The following is a 21,696-nucleotide window of genomic DNA, read 5'->3' as shown; positions in this document are numbered from 1 at the left end:
GGCAGATCTGAGAGCAACCTCAAACTCCTGGGCTCAAGCGATCCTCCTGCCTCAGCCTCCCAAGTAGCTGGGACCACAGGCACGCGCCACCATTCCCGGCTAATTTTTTCTACATATATTTTTTAGCTGTCCAATTAATTTCTTTTCCATTTTTTGGTAGAGACGGGGTCTTGCTCTTGCTCAGGCTGGTCTCGAACTCCTGAGCTCAGAACGATCTGCCCGCCTCGGCCTCCCAGAGTGCTAGGATTACAGGCGTGAGCCACTGCGCCCGGCCCAAGTTGTACTTACTTTTAAGACTAATGACCATAAAGATAAAAGAATTCAACATGTTTCATGAAGTTAAAGGACATTTTATTTACTGACAGATTAAAAACCGTAACTCCAGGTAGTGCAAAAGGCACCACTGAACCCAATTACAAAGAATGGGTGTTAACACACAATGTTTAAGCAATGCTACACTTATTTTTGGCAAAGTGCTGTATTGTTCAATCTGTACAAAACTGACCATCTATGAACCAATCAGTATAAAAAATTTCTATAAAAACAAAAAAATTTAGACAGTGGCTCAAGAAAACAAGCTGCCATTTATGCATAGATTGATATACGGTATATAACCTAACCAAATGTCCCTTTTGAGTTTTCAAGTTGATGGAAAAAAACAAAATTTGTGTCCAGAAACACATTAAGAAGGCACATAGTACACTCTACAATACTCTTCAGTCTCCATAACTCATGCCCTGCCATTGAAAAGCAAATGTGTTCACAATTTTACTTGAGAAAAAAAACAAAATCACTTCTTTTTTTTAATAACACACACAATTATTGATTAAAGTTCAAAACCTCTGGAGGAAAACAACCAAAAAGCAAGCAAAACCACTCATACACTCCAAGCTTGAAAACACACACATCTAACCTCCCCAAGTACTGGTTTGGTTTTTTGAAGTCCACCTAGAAAACAAATACTAAAACTTCAGGCAAACACAGAGCAAAACTGGGCATTTAACAATTACACAATTTTTAAAAATGTCAAAGAAAATTCTCAATGATATACAAAACATTATCCACTTAAGCTGCCTTCCTTTGAATAGTAACTTTTCCTCCCACATAAAGCATACTGCTGCAAATAAGATACCCTTATCTGTTTGCTTTCCAGTACCTCTTTCTCCACCCTAAATCACCTTAGTCAGTGTCAAATTTCAAGTGAAATTGGTACATGGCAAGGCTGACACCAATGTAAGTTTTCTAAATAAAGCATTTTATATAAAATTTTAAGCATTACAGTAAGTAGATGGGGATGCCATTTATAATATATCAGCATGGCAGATGGCAGTGCAACCATCATGATAGAAGCCCGACTTATAAAAGAGTTTAACCAATATTTACAGGCCTTATAAAATAAAGATAATTTTAAGGTAACATTACAAACATATACTAGTATCTCCTAGTACAAGGAGCAGTCTCTTAACTGATTCTAAAAACAAAAACTAATACTTGGAAACTCAGACTTTTCCCACTAGTCTATTTAAATGTAAATGTCTATCTTCTAGTTGGAGTCCTTCATTTTTTTTTGTTTCCAACTCAAAGAAAATGAGGATAACGAAGATACCCTTCCTTGCTCTTTTTTCTTAAGAATATATAAATACAACATATTTCATTGAAGAGGAAGAGAAATGGCAAAGAAACTCAGATTTCAACAAAGATGAGGATTACAAACCAGTGTACTATACAGATTTGAGAAGCAAAAACAATAGGCTATGCTGCACAGCACTCTCAAGTTTTAAGTAAACTGTCTTCTCACTAGAATCAAAGTACTAATGCAACAGAGAAGATATGTAAACAGGAACAGTCTGCATGGGAATTGGAAAAATGTTCAGGAAATTAATATTAAAAAAAGGTCTCTGCAATAGGAAGTCAAAAATCCAATCACTTTGCATCTTCTGCAAAAAAATTCCCCACACAACTAACCATATAAATGCATTGCCACAGAAGATAAATAATGGATGGCTCTAATCTTCAACTTACAGTGCAGTACATAACTCAGTTGAGGAAGAAAAAGTAATAAACATAGGACATATTAAAAAAACGTTTTATTAAAAACAAACTTTGAGAAACATGGTGCATTATAAAACTAAGAAATGCATTCACGAAGCACTGCTCATGTGCACCACCTATTCCAGACTTTCACCAAGTAACATTCTGTTATCAGTTTAGAAACAGAGTTACTAAACTCAGAGGGGTCTTATTTCTCACTGCTTGAATTTCTAAGAAATACGCACTAAAGCACACTGTAAAGCACTGATATTTACAACAGAAAAAATAATATAAGCTCATAATAAAATGCATTTTGGCCATGTTTCAGAGAATACTTAACAGGTCAACATTGTTGTGTGTTATTATTATTGGCCTTGTGTCCTACACACAGTAGATGCCTACCATCTAATGACCAAGAACTTCCACTGAATTATGTAACCATTTTCTTTAATTTTTACGTGTGCCAATTTTAGTAGACACTGACACAGAAACCACAATTATGATGTCACAGGTGGTGTCGTAATCCTAACCTAGTGACTGAAATTTTTTGTTTTCAAGGTACAAAGCATAAAAAACTAGGTCCAGATAAGGCAAACAAAAAGTCAATAACTGATAAGAGATATGAATGTATTTAAAGTATCAGGAAATCTGAAAGAAAAAGACCATTGCAGTTGTATATACAAATCTGTTCATGCTGCCAAACAAATTCTCATGGCTGAACTTTTGTAGCTTGTGAGGTACTAACGACTTACATGCAATATATGAAAAAGAGACCCCGTGTATATTCGGAGGCTTACATCCTGAAGACAGTTAGCTGGTCTATTTTCAAGTTACCAACCTATGACCCTATAACAGACACGCTGTAAAACATACACACCTTCATGAAAGCTCTACATTATCTCCCAACTCTGGTAAACACAAGTAGTAACAAAATAACTTCTAACTCAGTTTGACAAAACTTTACAGACTTGGCCCCTAATTAGAAAACAAATAAATAAAGGGAAAGTCAAAACGGAAGGGGCAATTAGGAGAAAAGGGGCGTCGAGACTTGTTCTAAGGAGACATCCTGGCACTCATCACAGCCAGTGGAAGAACAACCCAAAACCACCACCCAGCTACACCTCTGACCTCTTCCAACTACCAGTGCTCCAGTCTGGTCGGCAAAGAGCACAGCTCTTCCCTTAAAGTCTTCCAGGGTTCCCTGCATCACGCTGCTACAGGGTTACTGAAAAATATAATACTTTACATAACTAGATGCTGTTTTTTTCCTTGAAAACATTTTACAGATGTGTGTAGATGTATTCATTTAATTAGTTGCAGAGAAGATGGAAAAATAAGCTGTTTGATTACGAAGATGATGCTACTGCTCTGTCACTAGAAAGTGCTTCAGATTGTAGATGTATTTACTTAATTTCAGAGGAGACTGGTGAGAGTGTGGGTGGCTCAGCAAAACCCATCACAACTGCTAAAAAAGGAAGTGACTGTCTAGAGGTACGGAAGAGATTTTCTCTGTGTTGAGTCAACTGGCCTACATGTGAATCGAACCCTGCACCCTGGCCTCATTAGCACCAACACTGAAGAACAGCTGTGGCAGAGAAATTGCCTCAGCCTCACTCCATCGCCAGATTCAGCAGAAAGGCCCTTGGAATTTCCTACAAGGCTCAGTTCTGGACAGCCCCACTTCAAATCAGCATAAATCCTCACAGCTCTGTGAGGGAGGTATCATTACTCCCCTGTCGGTGGAAGAAACAGAGGCCAGAGTGGTTAAAGACTTTGCCTGAAGTTAAAACAAAAAAATGAAAAGTCAAGGAAGCCAACCTGTCACTGTTTCACTTAGACGCTACGAAAGACATGACCAGAAATTCCTCCTCACCCTTGCTTATCACTTGGCAGGACAGACTCCATGGCAGAGGACTTCTCACTGTATCTGGAAACATAAAGCCTCTTTCCCATGGGCAAATATAAATATGAATCATGCAAGTGCCTGGACAAGTACTTCTGAATTTACAGCTGATATGAGGTGGGGAGTAGGCAGAGCTGGCAGGAAGAAATAAAAACAACTTAAACACTGGACTAATGGGTTAGCTATAGACATGAATTTTTCCAAATATAATTTCACAGGTCTAATTTAATCCCTCTGCATGTGAGACAAGTGCTCTTGTCCATGACACCTATAATGTCTGTACCACGTCACATAGTCACATTGGAATTTCTCAATGCACTGTTCACTAAAGCTTAATGTACCTGAATTCCAAAATGAACTGCATGACGAATCTGAAAAAAAAAAAAAAACCCATACACACAGAAATATATCAAGTTTTCTTTCAAAGAAAGTCCAGCCATAATTCCATTATATCCATGGCAACTATCACCTGTTAATGCTCATGTTAGTGTGTAAAAATGTATTCATTATATACAGAAAAGATTATCAAGTACTGGTCAATAAAGTGTATGGCTGACCCTGAGAATAAATTTTTGCTTACTCAAAAGATTAAGTAATACAAAATAAAATGAAATTGAAAGATACCTCTTCTTGTACTTGGGAAGAAATGTCTTTAAAATGCTAACTCGTGTACACTTTAACAGATTTAAAGACATCCCCAAACACCAAACACTGTAATTGTATTGATATGTTTCCAAAAATAGTCTGAAAAAATTTACAAAAAAGTAACTGTTAAGAGCAAGGCATTATGTGATACACAGCATATATAAATCTAGTTTTCAAGATAGTGTCTAAACACACTGAATAAAACTATGTGATTGGTCATCAGTTGGCTGTAAAGAGACAACATTTTCATTGTACAAATATGCACATCCACACACTTATGCACAAACCAAGAGAAAACAACCAACAAAACTTGAAATTCTTAGTAATTGTACTGACGCGGGCAGGGCTGATGAACAACCCAGCCATTGTGCTTGACTTGCCGAGAGTGGCAATCCCTGGTAAGATTTTGGCGACGAAGGCTATTTCTGTTAAGAGACTGTCTTTCACTATGTTCTTTTATCCACTGCGAAGGGCGAAAGCTCTTGGGTTGTTCCAGAAAAGTTGTGTGAGCAGTAAGAGCTGCAACATAGCAATGAATGTGCTGCCCCACTTCATTTTGAGCTTCCACTCTGAAACAGAAAAAAGTGGGGGATGCATTAAATAAAGGAGTATGTTATTAATGAAACTGAAAAAGTTACTTAGTAATTCAATTGCCACACTAATTTGTTTATGGTTGATTGGGAGCTTAGTGTCTCATGGCTGACAGATAAGTTTATTTTTTTCTGACCACACTGACTGATAGCTGGCGTGTGAGCCAACTTTTAATAGAAATATGCCGTTTAATCCACGGATGGCTAAGTAGACTATATTCTAAAAATATGCTTTATACTTTGAGTGAATTTCAGTTACAGAGTACATATATTTATATAGGCTTTTCTGGGAGGGGAATTAGCATTTATTGAATATCTACATTTGCTAACTGTTTTATAAATGTTATATACTTTAATTCTCACGGTAATCTTAAAAGGAAAATATTTTAATTCCCAAATTTTACTGATCAGAAAGTATTGTGCCAACAGTACCTTCACAGACATTTTCTGTCATAAGTAAAATGTTCTAGGAAGTACACCGTAAATCTATATTTCATAGCAATATGCATAAGGAAATTCTACTCATTTACCATTTTTCTAGGTCAGAAGCTATGGCTTATTATAGAAGACAACTCCTAAGTTTTTATTTATATCACAACAGGGCACATTTTGGAACAGCATTTACATGGCAATATTATAAAGACTTTTATAGAACACATAATTGTAAAATATGGCTACACACAGTATAATTATATTTTCTATATAAAAAGCTAATCAAGCAGAATTGATCTAAACTATGTTAATACATAACATGAAGAGAAAGGGCAGTTATATATTCTGCCTAAAATCACTTGAGGAAAACACTTTTATCTTTTTATATATATATATATATATTTACTTATTTTAAAAAGCAGAATTAAAGCAGGTCACATTAAGAAACTAATAGAAAGAACATACAGAAAGTGGTTTTTAGGAGGGCGGCATGTGAGTCCTTAGCCTCCTGTGCAGACTCATAACATATCATACAGTCTCAAAGTCAATGTACTTACTCTGTGCCCGAGAGTCCTATAAGCAGCTTTTCCTGGCCCTACAAATGTTAAATGGTGAACTATTAAATCACTAATATGATTTAAAATGCTATTTTAATTTTACGATTAGGATGTGTTCAACTTTTCTTTATTAAAACTGGTCTACTGTGTGTCATTAAAGGCACATATATTACTTAAGATTATGATGGCATATAAACCTTCACAAACAATACTTATAAAGGCTAAAATTCAATCAAATGCACACTCCAAAGCCCACTGTAATTACAAAGCACCTTACTTTTATGTGCTTTATGTATTATTTCCAAGGATAGACACAATGAAAGCAATGTAAATTCTGAAAGACAATTATTTTTTGCTCAGAAAACACAGATGCTTACTACATAGCTAGCCTCCTAATTTTGGTAACACCTGATTTCTATATTGATTTAGCAGGTTTTATAAGAATTTCAAATCTAAAAATAAGGATGTTAAAAAATTTTTAGTTACTGTTATTAAACTATAATATGTGCAGAAAGAATTAATATGAAATTCTTTCTGTTCTTTTGATCCTTTATACATGGGAAAGTACATATTTAACTATCCTCTATGTTATATCTAATATATGAGTGCAAAAACAAACAAGGTACAAAAACAACATTCTCACTGCATCGAAACCACAAACACACAACAACCAGATGCAGTGCATGGTCCTAGATTGGATGGTTTGGACAAACTAGATGAAATATTCTCAGCATTATTAGGGAAATATGAGTATAGTTTGAGTAGCAATTAAAGTAAAAATGGCTGGGCATTGTGGCATGTGCCTGTAGTCCTAGCAACTTGGGAGGCTGAGGCAGGAGGATCATTTGAGCCTGGGAGTTCAAGATCATCCTCAGCCTCCCAAAGTGCTGGGATTATAGGTGTGAGCCACCATGCCCAGCCCAAAAAATTGTATTTTAAATTTTTGTTGGAATGCCTGAAACACCTCTTACTAAACTTACAGCACTGAATTAAGTGCCAGTTAAAATAACATTTCCCATCAAAGATCTTACCCAGTATATAGACTGGCACCATGTAGTTATATAAGAAAGTTGTTTTTCATTTTGGTACAAGCAAAATGAAATGAAATACGTTTAGCCTCATAAAAGATCATCTACAATATTGAAACTTAGTAAACCCTAGTAAAGTTAACAAATTAATGGGCTACCTGGGCTTTCTTTATATTTGGAAAACAGGAAATAGCAAAAGATATATACAACGGTCTACTTAGTAGAGTCAGAGCCTGGACAATCCAAAAGGAGGCCCTTTGGATGACAGCATTAATGACAGGAATATTGTGAACTGCTCCAAAGGATCTAAATTCACCTGGATTCCTAACCTAACAGAAGGAATTAAGTTAGTGCTTAATTCCTAAGCACTAGGAGAAAGCTGACCAATAATTGCTTGGGGCAGTAGTCAGGCAGATTAATCAAGACAAAAATTGAAAAATTAGCAAGAGTCCCTTTGTTCAACCCTTTGCTGAGGACACAAGGCCTCATATATACCAGTGGGTAAAATGGTCAGGAGGTGGTGAAGAGAAATTCCTGGGACTCACTGACATGGGAGCCCCATGCACTGTGGTACCAAGATCCATTGGTGAAGCCCTGACTCAGGCCACAGTTAGACTGAGAGAACATAAAATGTTAGAGTTGATACGATTATGAGAGTTGGAGTGTTTTAACAGCCTTTATATAAAGGAGCTGTATCTCCTTTACCCAAATATTTTATGGGAATGAACATTGTATCTGCCTGGGGGATGTTCCCCCTACCTAGTGCCGCAAAACAAAAGGCATGTAAATCCGTCCTTCAAGCAATATTAATTGGACATGTTAAACGGGAACCAGTAAGACTGGCCAAGCCCGCAGTGTAGAATAAAAACTGGAACGCTGGTGGGGACAAATTCTCCGATAAACCCATGTGGAATGTAAAAACTCGAGCTTATGGCAAAAGACTGTGAGCACCTCTCAGCAACTACTACTGGGAATTTGGACTAGAGAATTTCCACCTGGGGGGCATTTACTACCCTTGCTGTGGGACATTAACTGAAGCTACCCCTATGACTGAAAGACATAAAGTGACCTTGAAACCTGAAATACCCATGATGTCTTGGGTATTCTAATAGGGATAGTAGTGCCTACAACAGTTCCATAATAAAACGGAAATGGTTTATACAGGATCATGCCACCCAGGGAATGCAAGGAGGAGATATAAGCAGGGAGCCTCTTTTCCCCTAAGATGGACTCTGGAACTGTCTGAAGACCTGCTGGATTCTATTGTCACTTCGACAGTGACCTATAAACAGCTCTAAAGCGACCAAGAGATGCTTGGTTTGTACGTCGCAGTTCCAAGGTGAACAGATAACATCCTATTTGGAAGGATGCCACTCTGATCAAAGAAGGTAAAAACACATGAGCTCACTGGGTTGAACTGCATGCTGTTTTCCTAGTGGTGATGGAGGAATTGAGCAGTGGAGCCCCTGGTGTTTGGGTTTTTACTGACTCATGGGCAATGGCCAATTGTCCGACCACATGGTCAGGCAGAAGGGCAATGAAAACCTGGCCTTTTAAAGGGCTGCCCATATGGGGTACAGCTCTATGGATATTTGAGGAGTCCATAAAGTAGGACACATCAATGCCCATCTGAAGAGCCACCTTCCAGGTTCAGAAGGTGACTGGAATTGAAAGCAGATATCCCTGTGGCCTTGAGGTGGCCACCTGGTCCATGAAATGAGTGCATATGGGGTACTGCCGCAGTGCAGATGGGCTCAGTCTAGGCACATTCCTTCTAGGCACACAATGCCAGTAAGAACTGTTCTGTCTTCCAGCAAAAAAGACAGAGACTGCAGAACGCTGTGGGATCGCTGGTGGGAAGGCCCCTGAACGGTGCTGGCAAGTGAGAGTAATGCCCACAAGCCTGGGGGGCTACAAATGGGTCTTAACAGTAATAGACACTGACTCTGGACTCAACTCTAGAAATACCAGGTAGAAGATGCAAATACTTAGAGTTCCACAAAAAAGATACTGCATGGATTTGGATGGACAACCATCATCTCTTCAGACCAAGGAACACACTGTACAGTCATAATGTCCAATAATGGACAGAGAGAGATTCTCCTCAGAGTAATACTAGTTTGACAGAGAAGTAGAAGGGACAGGTAAAACAGTGGTTGTCTAAAATAAGGGGGAGATAAAAGCATGAATGGCTGCCTTCCACACCTTCATGAGTGGGTACTCACACTCAACAGGACTGGGACTAAAGGACTGTCTCCACTAGATCCTTCTCTGTTTTTCTGGCTGATCTGGGGAAGAGGGGCTGGAAAGCTGGGACGACTATGCAATTCTTGCTAAGGGAAGAGTATGCTGGTATTAATATAATGACTATAATTTTTTTCTTCCCCACATCACCTCAATTTTTCCCCCTACTCAATGCAGTGGTACTAGGACCAGGGCTGCAATTACAAGTACTAGAAGCAGGAATGATTCCTAAGCAAGAAACTAACTATGTTTTTAAACCTTATGTCAGAATTCCTGAGGGCCTGATAGGGGTGGGTTTTGCCTTCACCCCATCTGGCAAAATTGGGGCTAACAGTGAATGCGGCTACACTGCCTGGTGGTGAAGGTTCCCCCCTAGTTCTGCACCTGTGCAACCTCACCCGATCTGAAGGGCAGTGGGCTGAGGGGGAGGTACTTGCTGGACTAGTATGCTGCCTGCAATCTAGACCAGCACAGTGGCTAAACCTGATGTCCCTTCCAAAGGTGGAAAAGTCTGGGTATAAATAAAGAGAAGGAGGATAAAGGAACAAATAAATGGGTTATAAACTGAGAGAAATCCAATAGTACATTAACACCTCAAAAGAGGCTAAGAGCAAGAGATGACATTGTCTCTAAGCTCAATTATACCAAATGCCTGAAAGGGTGAAACTGTGTGTTTGCCAAGACCATTCCTGCTTTTGGAACCTGACAAGATCAATGAAGCCTGAAAACCTGAGTGGCCTCACCTTGGGAGACATATTCATGCAGTATGATGACAGACTGGATGAACAGCAATGACTGAATGGGATCCTAGTAATGTGCCAGTATCTTTTGAGTTATTCTATATATCCTTTTGTTGTAAGGGATCCAAGTGCAAAGACTGGAGGTGGATACGATATTGTGAAACATTATTTGGTCTTTCTCAGTCTCCTGACATACAAATTCCAAAATCCTTGGAATCTCCAAAGTGGAAAGTGTTTTTTTGTATGCTAATGATTAACAGATGGCAAGCAGCCCCATGGCAGCTTCAGGATGGGATCTGGTCACCAAAAAGACCAAGGCAGGGTTAGAGGGTTGGGACTTCCAGCACTCCGCACTCCAACCTCTAGGAAGGGGAGAGGGCCTGAAGGTTAAGCTGATTACCAATGGCCGATGACTTAATCAATTGTGTCTATGCAATGAAGCTTCCATAAAAACCCAAAAGTACTAGGTTCGGGGAACTTTCAGATAGCTGAACACCTGAAGGTTCCTGGAGGGTGGTGTACCCGGAGAGGGCATGGAAGCTCTGTACCCCTTCTCACACTCCCTGCCTTACACATATCTTCATGTGTTTCCTTTTTAATAACCTTTGTAATAAACCAGTAAACATGAGGAAGCATTTCCCTGAGTTCTGTGAGCTGCTCTGGCAAACTAATCAAACCCAAGGAGGGGGTTCACAGGAATCCTGATTTTATAGCTGGTCTGTCAGCAGCACAGATTAAATGACCTGGTGCTTGTGATTGGCATCAGAAGTAGGGGACAGTATTCGGGACTGCCCTCGACCTGTGGGATCTGGCACTATCTCCAGGTAGATAGTGTCAGAATTGAATTGAATTAGAGGACACCCACAGGGTATCTGCTGCTAGAAGACTGCTTGCTTGGTGTGCAGGGAAAAACCCCCACATACCTGCTTGTCAGAAGTATTGTGTGACTATGTTGTGAGAGTAAAGCAGGAAGAAACTGAGTTTGCTATTTCTATATTCTAAGACAAGATCTTCAAGGGTTAGGTGTCATTTGATGTGACTCAGCTAGGAATACTTAGAGGAAGATAAGTTTTATTTAAAGATATAATATTCTAGTTGAATGATACCCTAAATAATCCAGTCTATAAAGTGTCAGAGTTATATTCTAAGGTACTTAGCAGAAATGCCAGTCTTCTATTTCTAGTCAATAGCAGAATTTTATGAGACAGCTTTCTATTATATATAACTGGGGCTATGCTACAACTAACTTTTTTAAAAATCTAAAATGAACAAGCTTTTCTATAACATTGATCACCTTGTGCACTATGCACATGCTTTTATAAATCCCTAACAAAATTACTTTTGCATCTGCTAAGAACTTAACTTTGAACTATAGTAGAAATAAATAAAATGCATGCTCAGCAGACCATCCAGGGAGTAAAATACTTGCAACGTACCTGGGACTACTTGGGCTATGAAGTTCATCAGGCCCGCAGTTGGCCTCACTGAGACCAGGGCAGGAGTTATGCACAGCATAGACAGACATGCTGGGATGTTCGATGAGAAGGTTTTCCATAGGACTTGTTTCCACCTTGATAGTGGTTAATCCACCTGCAGTAAAACACGGGGGAGGGGTGATAAACCAGCTCTCCTCCATTGGACAGGACTCAAACTGGAGGAAGCAGGAATCACTTGGATCAGCCAAGCATTCAAGAGATGCAGGTAAACAGGAAAAGACTGAAGGGTGCTCAGTAGGTGACTCTTCACTGATGCCGTCATCATCGTCTTCTTCTTCTTCCGCTGAGAAGCCAGTGCAAGTGTCTAGATTGTAGTCCACATTGCAGTCCATGTTTGTTGTTGGAGAGTTCCATGGGAGGAATATCATCACATGGAGCAGTCATTGTAAAGCCGCCAATCAAATTCACAGCACAGAAAAGGAAAAGATGATACTGTTAGCTGATGTTCACATTCCTTCCTTTAGTTCAGAAACAAAACTATTTATAGTCCCTCATAATGATTATAAAATAATTTCTGAGCATTTTGTGTGTGTGTGTGTGTGTGTGTGTGTGTGTGTGTGTGTGTGTGTGTGGCGTCACTGTATGGGATGGAGTATGTTGGCTTTGCAGGAATGGTTTTAGGACTGTTTCTCCTCTGCTGAATAAACATATAATGAGCCATATGCGTTCCTGCTCGTCTCACGTGAGGGTTTCCTATGCAAGTGCCTCGATTTGATCAGGCTACAAGAGTTGCACAACTGGAAAGTCTGATGTCAGTCAATTTCACTGACTATCTGGCATAGGATGTTTCCTGCCATTTTTTTAGACAAAGTCTTGTTTACTTTTAAGGGTTAAAAACCTTCAGTTACTGGTTTACTTATGCAAAAATGGAGAGGCAAGAGTTTCCACTTTCACTGTGAAAATTAACCAGAGTACACCTTACCTATGAAGTCAACAAGAATCCACTCATCATCTTCTTTCTCACTAAATTCTGGTTCTTGGTTGGAAGAAGTATTGACTTCACCCACAAACATTTTATTCAGCCTCTGGAACATTGTTAAGGCAAGATTGAGACTTTGGCTGGGTGTCTTTATAGCTGAGATTTCAAAGTCTTGTCTTCAGTTGGCCCGAGGGTACCGACAGGAGATTAAAGTGCACAGGGTGCTTATTCAATTTAGGTGAACAGCAAGAAGAGTCATTATCCCTAAAATAAAACAGAAAAAGGAGATCATTTAAAAATCAGCATATACTTATATGTACGTATGTTGTAAGCACATGCACACACGTACTCTTAGAAGCAAGCATATGCCTCAGCCTACATTCTACAGATATTCCTTTCTGCAGGAGTCAAATGCAAGAAATGCAACATGTAAATATCTTAAAATGGGAAATAAAAGGGAAAGAGTTGTTCTTGTCCACATCTGTGCTTTTATAATTAAGTGGTGAATTTGGGTAACATATTTCAAACTGCAATATCTCTTTTCTGTAAATAGATGAGCAAAATCTAGATATTAACACACTTGCTGTATGATATTCAACTGAGGTCTTCCAGTGGACCCAGCAACAGTGCCCGGTGACTCCCATGAAGCCAGGCCCTCATCTTGACCTGGCTCACTTTCCCTTCTGTTCTCTATTCTTTGTATATGGCTGCAAGCACACCTAATTGCATATAAAATCTATAAGCACAGCATACTTTGGCCTTCTAAACAATTCCTACAGCTGGCATGGAGAAATTTGCACCATAGAAGACTGAGCTTGGCAGCACCTACAACTGGAAACACCACTCCTGTGTGGTGGCTCAGCAGGTGGGTGCTGGAGTCAGTGGGCCTTGGTTCAAATCCCAGCTCAGCCACTCACTCACTATATGAGTCAGGAAGTTACACGGCTTCAGATGACAATTGTTCCTATCTCAGGTAGTTCTGATGAGTTCTAAATAAGGAACTTCAGCCTTGATCTTATTCCACAGTTCCAGATTTATGTATCCATTTCTACCTGGTTACCTGATGGCCATATCAAACTGAACACATACCAAAAACAACTTTTAATTTTTTCTCTACAAATTTATTCATACACATCCCCTCTCAGTAAACAGTAGCAGTCAGCAGTTATTCAGACTAAAAACCTAGCAGTAACCACCGCCCCCCCCGACTTTTTTTTTTAAGAGATGGAGTCTCGCTCTGCTGCCCAGGGTGGAATGCAGTGGCATGATCATAGCTCACTGAAGCCTCCACCTCCTGGGCCCAAGTGATCCTCCCACCTCAGCCTCCAGAGTAGCTGGCACTATAGGCATGCACCACCATACCCAGCTACTTTTTAAAAATTTTTTTAGAGATGTGAACTTGCTACATTGCCCAGGCTGGTCTTCAACTCCTGGCCCCAAGTGATCCTCCAGCCTCAGACTCTCAAAGAGCTGGGATTATTTACATCCGACCACCCTTGACTACTTCTGTGCCCTCCCACTAACCCCTCATCTAAACTATCAGCAAATCCCATTGACTCCAGCTGCACAGGCAGCTCGAATCTGCCTCCTTTCCTCAATCCTAAACTTTCATCCTAGTTTAAGCCAATCTATTGTCTCTCCAGGACTTTGCCAAAACCACAACCCAGACAGTCTCCTTGATGCTACTCTTGTTAAATGAGCCAATGCAGGGAATAGGCTTAGCAAGGTACTTGGCACGAACTCCCCAGTCCAGGCCAGCTATTCTCCACACATTTACGGAGCACCTCTTGTGCATCAGGCATAGTTCCGAACACAGGGGAGAGAGCTGTGAATGAGGCCTTCCCACGGGCAAGTGTAACAACCCAGTGTGACGCATGCTATAGAAGTGGTAGTACCAAGTGTCCCTCACACTACCTGAGCAGACTCCTGCCATAGATGACTTTAGTTTTGAGTGACTGAGAAAACCAGGAATGGAGGAAGGGAGAGCAAGAACACCACGGAAGCCAGCGGATGAGTGAGAAAGGGCACCTGTGGTACCACCCTAGGTCCAGAGGGAGGGCCAGATCCTGCAGGGCCTTGTAAGCCAGAAGAAAGGGGAGGAAAAAGTAAAAAAAAAAAAAAAAACAACCTAGGTTTCTGGCTTAGCCAACTGAGGGGAGATGATGGGACCATTTAGGGGTACAGAAATGAATACTGCAGAAAGTATAGGTTAGAGTCATTTCAGACATGCTGAATTTGGGGAATGTGCAAGATGATGCAGGTGGAGATGTATTTAGCTGTTGGGCAGCTAAATACAGAGCTTTGGGACTGAGGAGTACAGTCTCAGCTGGGGGCACAGGTCTGGGAGCTGTTGACACAAAAGGGGTGAAAAAAAACCACGATGAGATCACCCAGGGCTGGTAAAAAGCATCTCACTAACCAACACTTTTTATCACAAGCATCAGCCTTGAATCCACAACTCCAGACTCCTGACAGTTCACTTTTAAAACCACCTTTAGCTGTAGAAGTAGCTGGGTCTGTAGCAACGAGACTCCTGGTTCAATCCCTAGTATGTACACTGGACTGCTACGATTGTTTGGCACACTACTATGAGAGTAAAACATTTCAAATAAATGCCATTAGAACACTTTTGTGGTCACAATTCATCATCTTCAGCCATTAATTATTAGAAGCGGGTAAACAGGAAGTGTCACTTGCATAATCAGTCTTCCTGAAACCTTTTGGAAAGCAACATAGCCAAATCATGAAGGCTGGAGCTCTAGTATGACAATTCAAATTTGGCTTTATGTTTCATGTAAGAGAAATGACAAGAAGAATGGATTGTATAGCTAGTTCTCTTGACCCACCGTGGTGTGACAGTTAAGTCTCAAAAGATGAGCTATCACGAGGTCTGATGTAAAGGTTTTGAAGGATACAAGGTAGGAGGGAAAAAGATATTTTCAAAATATTTCCCCATTTCTCTTAAGTGGTGGAGGCAGATATTGGCACCAAGTACAATTCTGTGTCAGCTGAGACAGTTGAGAGAATCATCTCAATTCTCCAGGGCACAGTGCTGGGCTTTGGCCCTGCATGAGCTAAGCACCCAGAGCCATGGGTTGGGGAGGGGAGAGCCCCACAGGGGAACCCTTGCTCATCCTGGATGAGCGCCTTGTTCCCTCCTGTGATGCTGCATGAGTGGAAGGCACTGCCACCCAGGCCACACATGCAGCAACTACAAGACAGGAGATATTGCTGGGGCAGCTGCTGGGTTCCCAAGCACAAACTGCCCCCTCTGGCCACAGTGCCAAACCCATGTAATGAAAAGCAGCTTATGCCTGGAATATATGCAATTCCGCTATAGAAAAGGCTCCTCTAGAGTAGCTCTCTAAGGAGCAGCACGAGTCAATGCTCTTTTGGTTTCCTAATGTCAGAGGTTGCCTCCAGATCTCCCATGTCTCTGCAAGGACAACCTACCTCAGGTGGGCATAGTATTGGGAAGCCCAGGCAGGTGAGGGAAGAGCTCATCCTTCATCTCACCTGAGTCACTGCTGGTATTTACTACATGGCACACCTGCTGACACTCTGTGGGAAGGACACAGAGTGGAGTCCTTGGGAAGAGGCGGAAGGAGCACTGGTCTTGACATAAGCAGAATTCTGGCTCTGGCTCTACCACAGGTGGCTGGAGCTACACAATTTGCCCTTCTGAGCCTCAGTCTCTCAGAAAGTGGGGAGACTCTGTTGGATTGCCTCTTCACTGCCTTTCCCCACAAACTTCAAGCACAAAGAAGTGAGGTTGGTCTAACTATGTAAAGTCCGCTTGGCCCTGCTTTCTGTAGGTGTCCCAAGACAAGGGGCTGTTGGAGGGATCCCCCACCATATGCTAAAACTGTCCAGTGAGGTAGCCACTGGGTACATCAGAGAAATGAATACTTGAAATGTGACTAGTGTGACTGAGAAACTGAATTTTTAATTTAATTTTAATCCATTTAAATTTAAAAGTTGATAATTAAGTCAATTTTTAGAAAACTTTCAAGTATGTATGGAAAAACTAGGGCATGTGAAACTTCTTTTTCACCTGTAAATTTTACATTAATACAGGTAAAAATTTTATATCTGAAATGAGATGTGCTGTATGGGTAAAATACATACTATAGTTCAAAGACTTAGTATTTCCCTAGAAGAATGTAAAATATTTCATTATTTTTAGAGTGACTACATGTTGAAACAATAATTTTGACCTATTAGGTTAAATAAAATTAACTTTAAATGTTTCCTTTCCCTTTTTAATGTGGCTAGTAGAAAATTTAAGCATACATATGACTCACATTATATACTTCTGTTGGACAGGGCTGTTCCAGAAAAATATCCCTAAAATCTTAATGGCCTATACTTCTTATGGATGACCCAGAGACTGTCCCTGCCCAGTCACTATTACTCTTGATCTTGGCTCCTGCCCAGGGATGGAGGTTCTCAACGGGACTGCTTCTACATGGAGCTGAAAGGCAAAGCAAAGAGCTTTAGACTTCTCTCCTTCCCACATGGTCACTGACTTTAATAATCACAACTCTAGGGCAATGATAAAACTAAAATGAAAATTCCAGGGAAAGCATGTGTCCTAAGAGGACAAATTTACACATACAGCTCTGGAATTTAGCTAAGAGGCAGAGTCAAAGAAGGCTAGGTGGGGTAGTGCTGCTGTTCTCTGAGGCACCTGCAAGCACTCAGCTGTAACCAACCTTGGCCTAGCAGTCTCCCTGATGGAGAAAAGAAACAAAGTGTCTAGGCCCAAGCATTTCAAGAAGGCAGCTTTGTTTCTGTTTGCTTGACTCAAAATACCTCCAACTCCTCTCTTTTAAAAATAAATTATGTCTTTTTCATTATTAAGAGGACAAAACTACATTATAAAAAGTTTAGAAAATAAATAGGGAAAATAGGTATTATTCCACTGCCTTGCTGCAATCATTGTTAGATACTGGTGCATTTTCTTCTAGTTTTTTCTTCTACATATAAGGTTTCTTTTTATCATAGTTGTAGTCTACTGAATGCACAATTTTGTATCTTGCACTGTTACGTAACATTTTATCATCAATATTTTTCACATTATTACATGAGTAGAGATGCTTAGTGGGCAGAGAAAGGTGGCTGAGTTTAATACTCATGGGAAAGAGCAGTCTGGTTTCAGAATTTAGAAAAGGAGTTGCTACTTTGAAGATCTTGTTAGTATAATTTCTTTTCTCAGTTTAAAGATAGGTAGCCCACCAAAAGGCCATATGTTGTGGTACCTAAAGACCAGTCTGGGGTAGCCTATTCTGTTTGAAATCTTGGCTCTGCTACTGGCAACCTCAGCATATTTAGTAACATCTTGGTGCCTGTTTTCTCATCCTTAACATGAGAATGATGGTTATAATACCTGCTTCACGGTGCCAACGAGAGGCTTAAGTGTACATCACTTAGAATAGCAAGCACTCAGTAAATATTAACTACAAGTTCCTTCCAAGCTAGTTGTGAGACTGTAAGCAAGTCAATTAGCATCTTTAGGTCTGGGTTTCTTCATCCATAAAATGTCTACATAATAATCAAAGCTACAATATACTGATTGCTTATTGTATGTTACAGGGCCTTAAGGTACTTATTTTTCCCCATTTTACTGATGAGGCAATTGAGGCGCAGAAATGAAGTAACTTGCTCAAAGTGACAGCTGGTCAGGGTGGGGCCAGCATTAGAACATAAGTCCCTCTGATTCCAATCCCTTGCTCTTCCCTGCACAGGATCTCTCAGGCTCCCAGCCTCAACTCCAGCTCTAAGAACTTAAGAAAACAGTGCCTTTCAGTTGGTTTTGGCTGCCAGTAGGCGGCTCCAAAAAACATTTTTAAATTAAAAAAAAAAAAACCCACAAGTTTGATGATCTGACTTCTAAATATGTGTACAGTGTGGCTCTTTGACAGCTTCAGCATATCAGGTGGCTAAACACACCTTCATTGAAAAACTGCCTCAAAATTATCTTTCCCTTTATATCCTAACTTCTCCCACTACTTTAAAAAATAAATATGCTGATTCAACTAATTTAAAATCAATTTTGAACTGCAGAAAAACCAAGCCAAGAAAGTTGTCTTTGTTTGGTCCACTCCTACCCAGTCTATTCAACTAGTTTACAAGGAAGGTTGTTCCCCCAGGGACCCACTACTGCCTGCCCAGAAGGCTGAATGACAGTGGACAAAGACAGCAATAAGTGGTAATTCATAGCCTGTTACCCTTGAATTTTGAAAGCAGGGCCATTCCCAAGAGACACAGGAGGGAGCAATTGCAGAAAAGAACAAAAGATAGGAGAGAAAACAAGAGACCTTGGTCACAGAAATGAGTAAGGTCCTGGTTCCAGGCAGGAGCCTTTGAAAAGTATGCTGCCAATTTAGAATTATAGTGATTGCGACTTAAAATCCAAAACTTCCCAGTGCTTTTCACATCTGCAAATGAAAAATGTATTTCAATTATCAAGCTAGGGACTTCAAGATCTTCGGGCACTCACAATGACTTTGGTTCGATGACCCTTGGGGGGTCACATTTTTTTCCTTTTCCCCAAAACTATGTTGCATTCAGAAAAAGCTTTTAGCAAGGATGCCCAAGTTCTTGGGAGGTACAGATGTAAAGCGGCTCTTCCTTAATTTACTCTAAATTGGAATTAACATACCAAACAGACATAATCAGGAAATACAATCAAAACAAAGAATCCCCACATAAAATTCTTCAGCAACTTTGAAAGAGAAAACACTATTTCCTTTTAATTAGCTGTGTGGCTTTGAATAAGTTACTTAATTTCTCTGTGCCTCGGGTTTCCTACCTATAAGATAACTGGGACTACTTTCGAGAGTTATTATGAGAATCGACGGGGATCATGTACTTAAAGCCCCAAGCACAGTATATGGCGCATACTAAGCGCTCAATAAGCCCAAGTGATCACAACGATCACGATTTAATTTTTAACGGGAAAGTAAAGTGCTCTTTCCACAGGTGCAGCCTCAAATAGTGACGTGTGAGATCAAGTCGGGTCGAGGAACAGGCAACGCACAGGCGGTCACTCAGGCAGGGGCGGTCGCCGGGTAACGGTGCAGGTTCCCCGCAGCCGCGGAGCCTCCTGCGCTACCGTGCGCGGCCCTGCGCTCGGAGGGCGAGCAGAGGGGACACGCGGCGCAGGGGCGGCCGCGGGCCGACAGTCCAGACGCCGCCGCCTTCGAGCGATGCTTCCCGAGCGGCGGCCGCGGGCGCTCGTCCTGGAGCCGGGAGCCCCATCCAACGGCCGAGCGCAGGAGGAGGAGGAGTGGAGGGGAGTGAGGAGGTGGAGAAAGAGGAGGTCCCGCCGCGGCCAAGAAAACAGGCCACGCTCGGGGGAGGAGGCAGAAACCAAACACCCAACCGCCGCCCAGCGCCGGGCTCGGCCGGGCCCGTGTCCGCGCCGCCGCCGCCCACACCCCGGGCCGCGGAGACCGCCGAGGGCCGGCCGACGGGGTGGGCGGCGACACGGAGGAGAGGCGAGGAGCTCGGAGAGCGCACAGCAGGAGCCCCGAGGCGGGGCGCGCGCCGGACCCGCCGGGCTCCGGGACCCTGGACGCCCGCCCGCCCGCACTTACGTGGGCCCGAGCCGCCGCGGGGATGCGCGAGGGAAGCGGCCGCCGGCTCGGCGGGGGAGGGCGCGGGGCTGCTGAGGTAGCGGCGGCCGGGCTGGGCTGCGCCTCGCTCGGGTCCCCGGACGGCGGGCGCGGAGCCGGCTCCAGCGCTCCTGGTGCTGCGCGCAGGCCGGCCCGTCCAGGTCCTTTTGTTGTTGTGCGGCGCTCGCAACAGCTGATCGGCCGCTCCGCCCGCCGTCGGGCCCGGCCGCCCCGCCCCGGGGCCGCGCCAGCCCCGACCCCACCAATCGGCGGCGCGGGCGCCCGGGGGCCGCCCTGCGAGAGGTTGTCACTAACGCACGTGACCTGGCGCCCGGCCCGGCGACGCTCTCGAGTCAGAAACAAGCCCGGGCAACAAAAGCGGGGAGCCCAGAGCGGAGACCAGGGGCGAGCGGAAGGGCGGGAGAGAAGGGGCGCAGGGGGCCCCCCAGAAGTGGGAGCCGGCAGGAGCCAGGCGGGAGGGAGGACTGCGGGCAGAGCAGAAGGAAGAGCCCGCCGTCCACACAGCGGCCCCTTTGCCTGCCTGAGGAGCCGGGAGTTTGGGGCATCAGGAACACAGTTTTTCCCGTCCTGTAAGAGGAAAATTAAGGACACGGGGAGCGATGGGGCCAACGCCTCCAAGGGCCCCATTCTGGCCGGCGTAGGAGTAAACCCGTAGACTGCGTGCTGTACGGGGGACCCGCCTCTGGGCCTTATTGGGGGTTAAGGTCTGGGCTCCTGATACGGGGGACAGCGGCCCACTCAATCCCCTTTTTAAAACCAGGAGCCAGGCCCCACCTGCTGTGGAAACTAACAGTGCGAGCTGACTAAGCTTGCCCTCCAGGCTCAGGATTCTGCCTGTGGGTGAGGCAGAAGAGGCCATGGGACCAGGCCTGAAGGCAGAGCGTGCTGAACCTCGAGGGCTCTCTGCTCCCGCAGGGAAGAAGAACCCTGCATGAAGAAGAGTTAGGAGAGCTGCTTCTTCCCCAGGCTGTGCAGCTCGGCTCTGGTGTGACAGGAGGAGTTATGACCTCTGTTCTGTTCACATACGTACAAACTGGGCATTCACAGGGGCCTGCCTACTCACCAGGTTATTTATAGTGACAAGGAAATGAGACAGTGGGCTTGAAATTGTTTTCCAAACCAAAACCCTGTACACATATAGGTGGATTAACTATGTCTGGCAAAGGCAAGAGAGTCGTGTTGCTGCAGATCAGCTCTCATGTGCATCCTGTTTGGACTGGGATGTAATTTTCTGACCCAGGGTGAAATTTATAGGGGTATGTCTATTATACATTACAGTAGCTGAAAGACACATTCTGAACCTCACAAGAATCCTGAGGTCAGGCCATTTCCAACAATACTGGCTTTAAGGGATGTAAATTGAAGTGCAGGGAATTGTCTGACACCCAGGAGTAATGATCGATATGGTGGTCATTTGGCCTTATCTTGGGAGGTGGAGCAAGGCTGTCACTGTGGACTAGATAATCTCACA

General features: G+C 42.7%; 1 protein-coding gene and 1 long non-coding RNA gene across 4 annotated transcripts; both read right to left on the bottom strand.

Annotated features, from left to right (window-relative positions):
* Positions 1-334: 334 nt before the first annotated feature.
* Positions 335-3,238, bottom strand: LOC105809693. Its single transcript, XR_001137457.1, has 3 exons — positions 3,160-3,238; positions 2,562-2,640; positions 335-2,529 (listed from the first exon to the last, which is right to left on the bottom strand). It is a non-coding gene; the product is annotated as an uncharacterized LOC105809693 (long non-coding RNA).
* Positions 2,420-20,428, bottom strand: TP53INP1 (tumor protein p53 inducible nuclear protein 1). 3 transcript variants are annotated; one of them, XM_012643646.1, is made up of 5 exons: positions 20,187-20,428; positions 12,589-12,849; positions 11,607-11,970; positions 6,159-6,196; positions 2,420-5,148 (listed from the first exon to the last, which is right to left on the bottom strand). In XM_012643646.1, exons 2-4 carry the CDS (start codon positions 12,698-12,700, stop codon positions 6,175-6,177), a joined length of 498 nt encoding a protein of 165 aa, XP_012499100.1. In that variant the 5' UTR covers positions 12,701-12,849; positions 20,187-20,428; the 3' UTR covers positions 2,420-5,148; positions 6,159-6,174. The 3 variants fall into 3 exon arrangements, with proteins under 3 accessions (XP_012499100.1, XP_012499098.1, XP_012499099.1); XM_012643644.1 differs by lacking the exon at positions 6,159-6,196; XM_012643645.1 differs by lacking the exons at positions 6,159-6,196; positions 20,187-20,428 and adding an exon at positions 16,890-17,071.
* Positions 20,429-21,696: the final 1,268 nt, after the last annotated feature.

This window comes from Propithecus coquereli, unplaced genomic scaffold (assembly GCF_000956105.1).
Source record: "Propithecus coquereli isolate 6110/MARCELLA unplaced genomic scaffold, Pcoq_1.0 Scaffold2, whole genome shotgun sequence".
NCBI lineage: Eukaryota > Metazoa > Chordata > Mammalia > Primates > Indriidae > Propithecus > Propithecus coquereli.
This window is presented reverse-complemented; position numbering and strand designations above follow the sequence as displayed.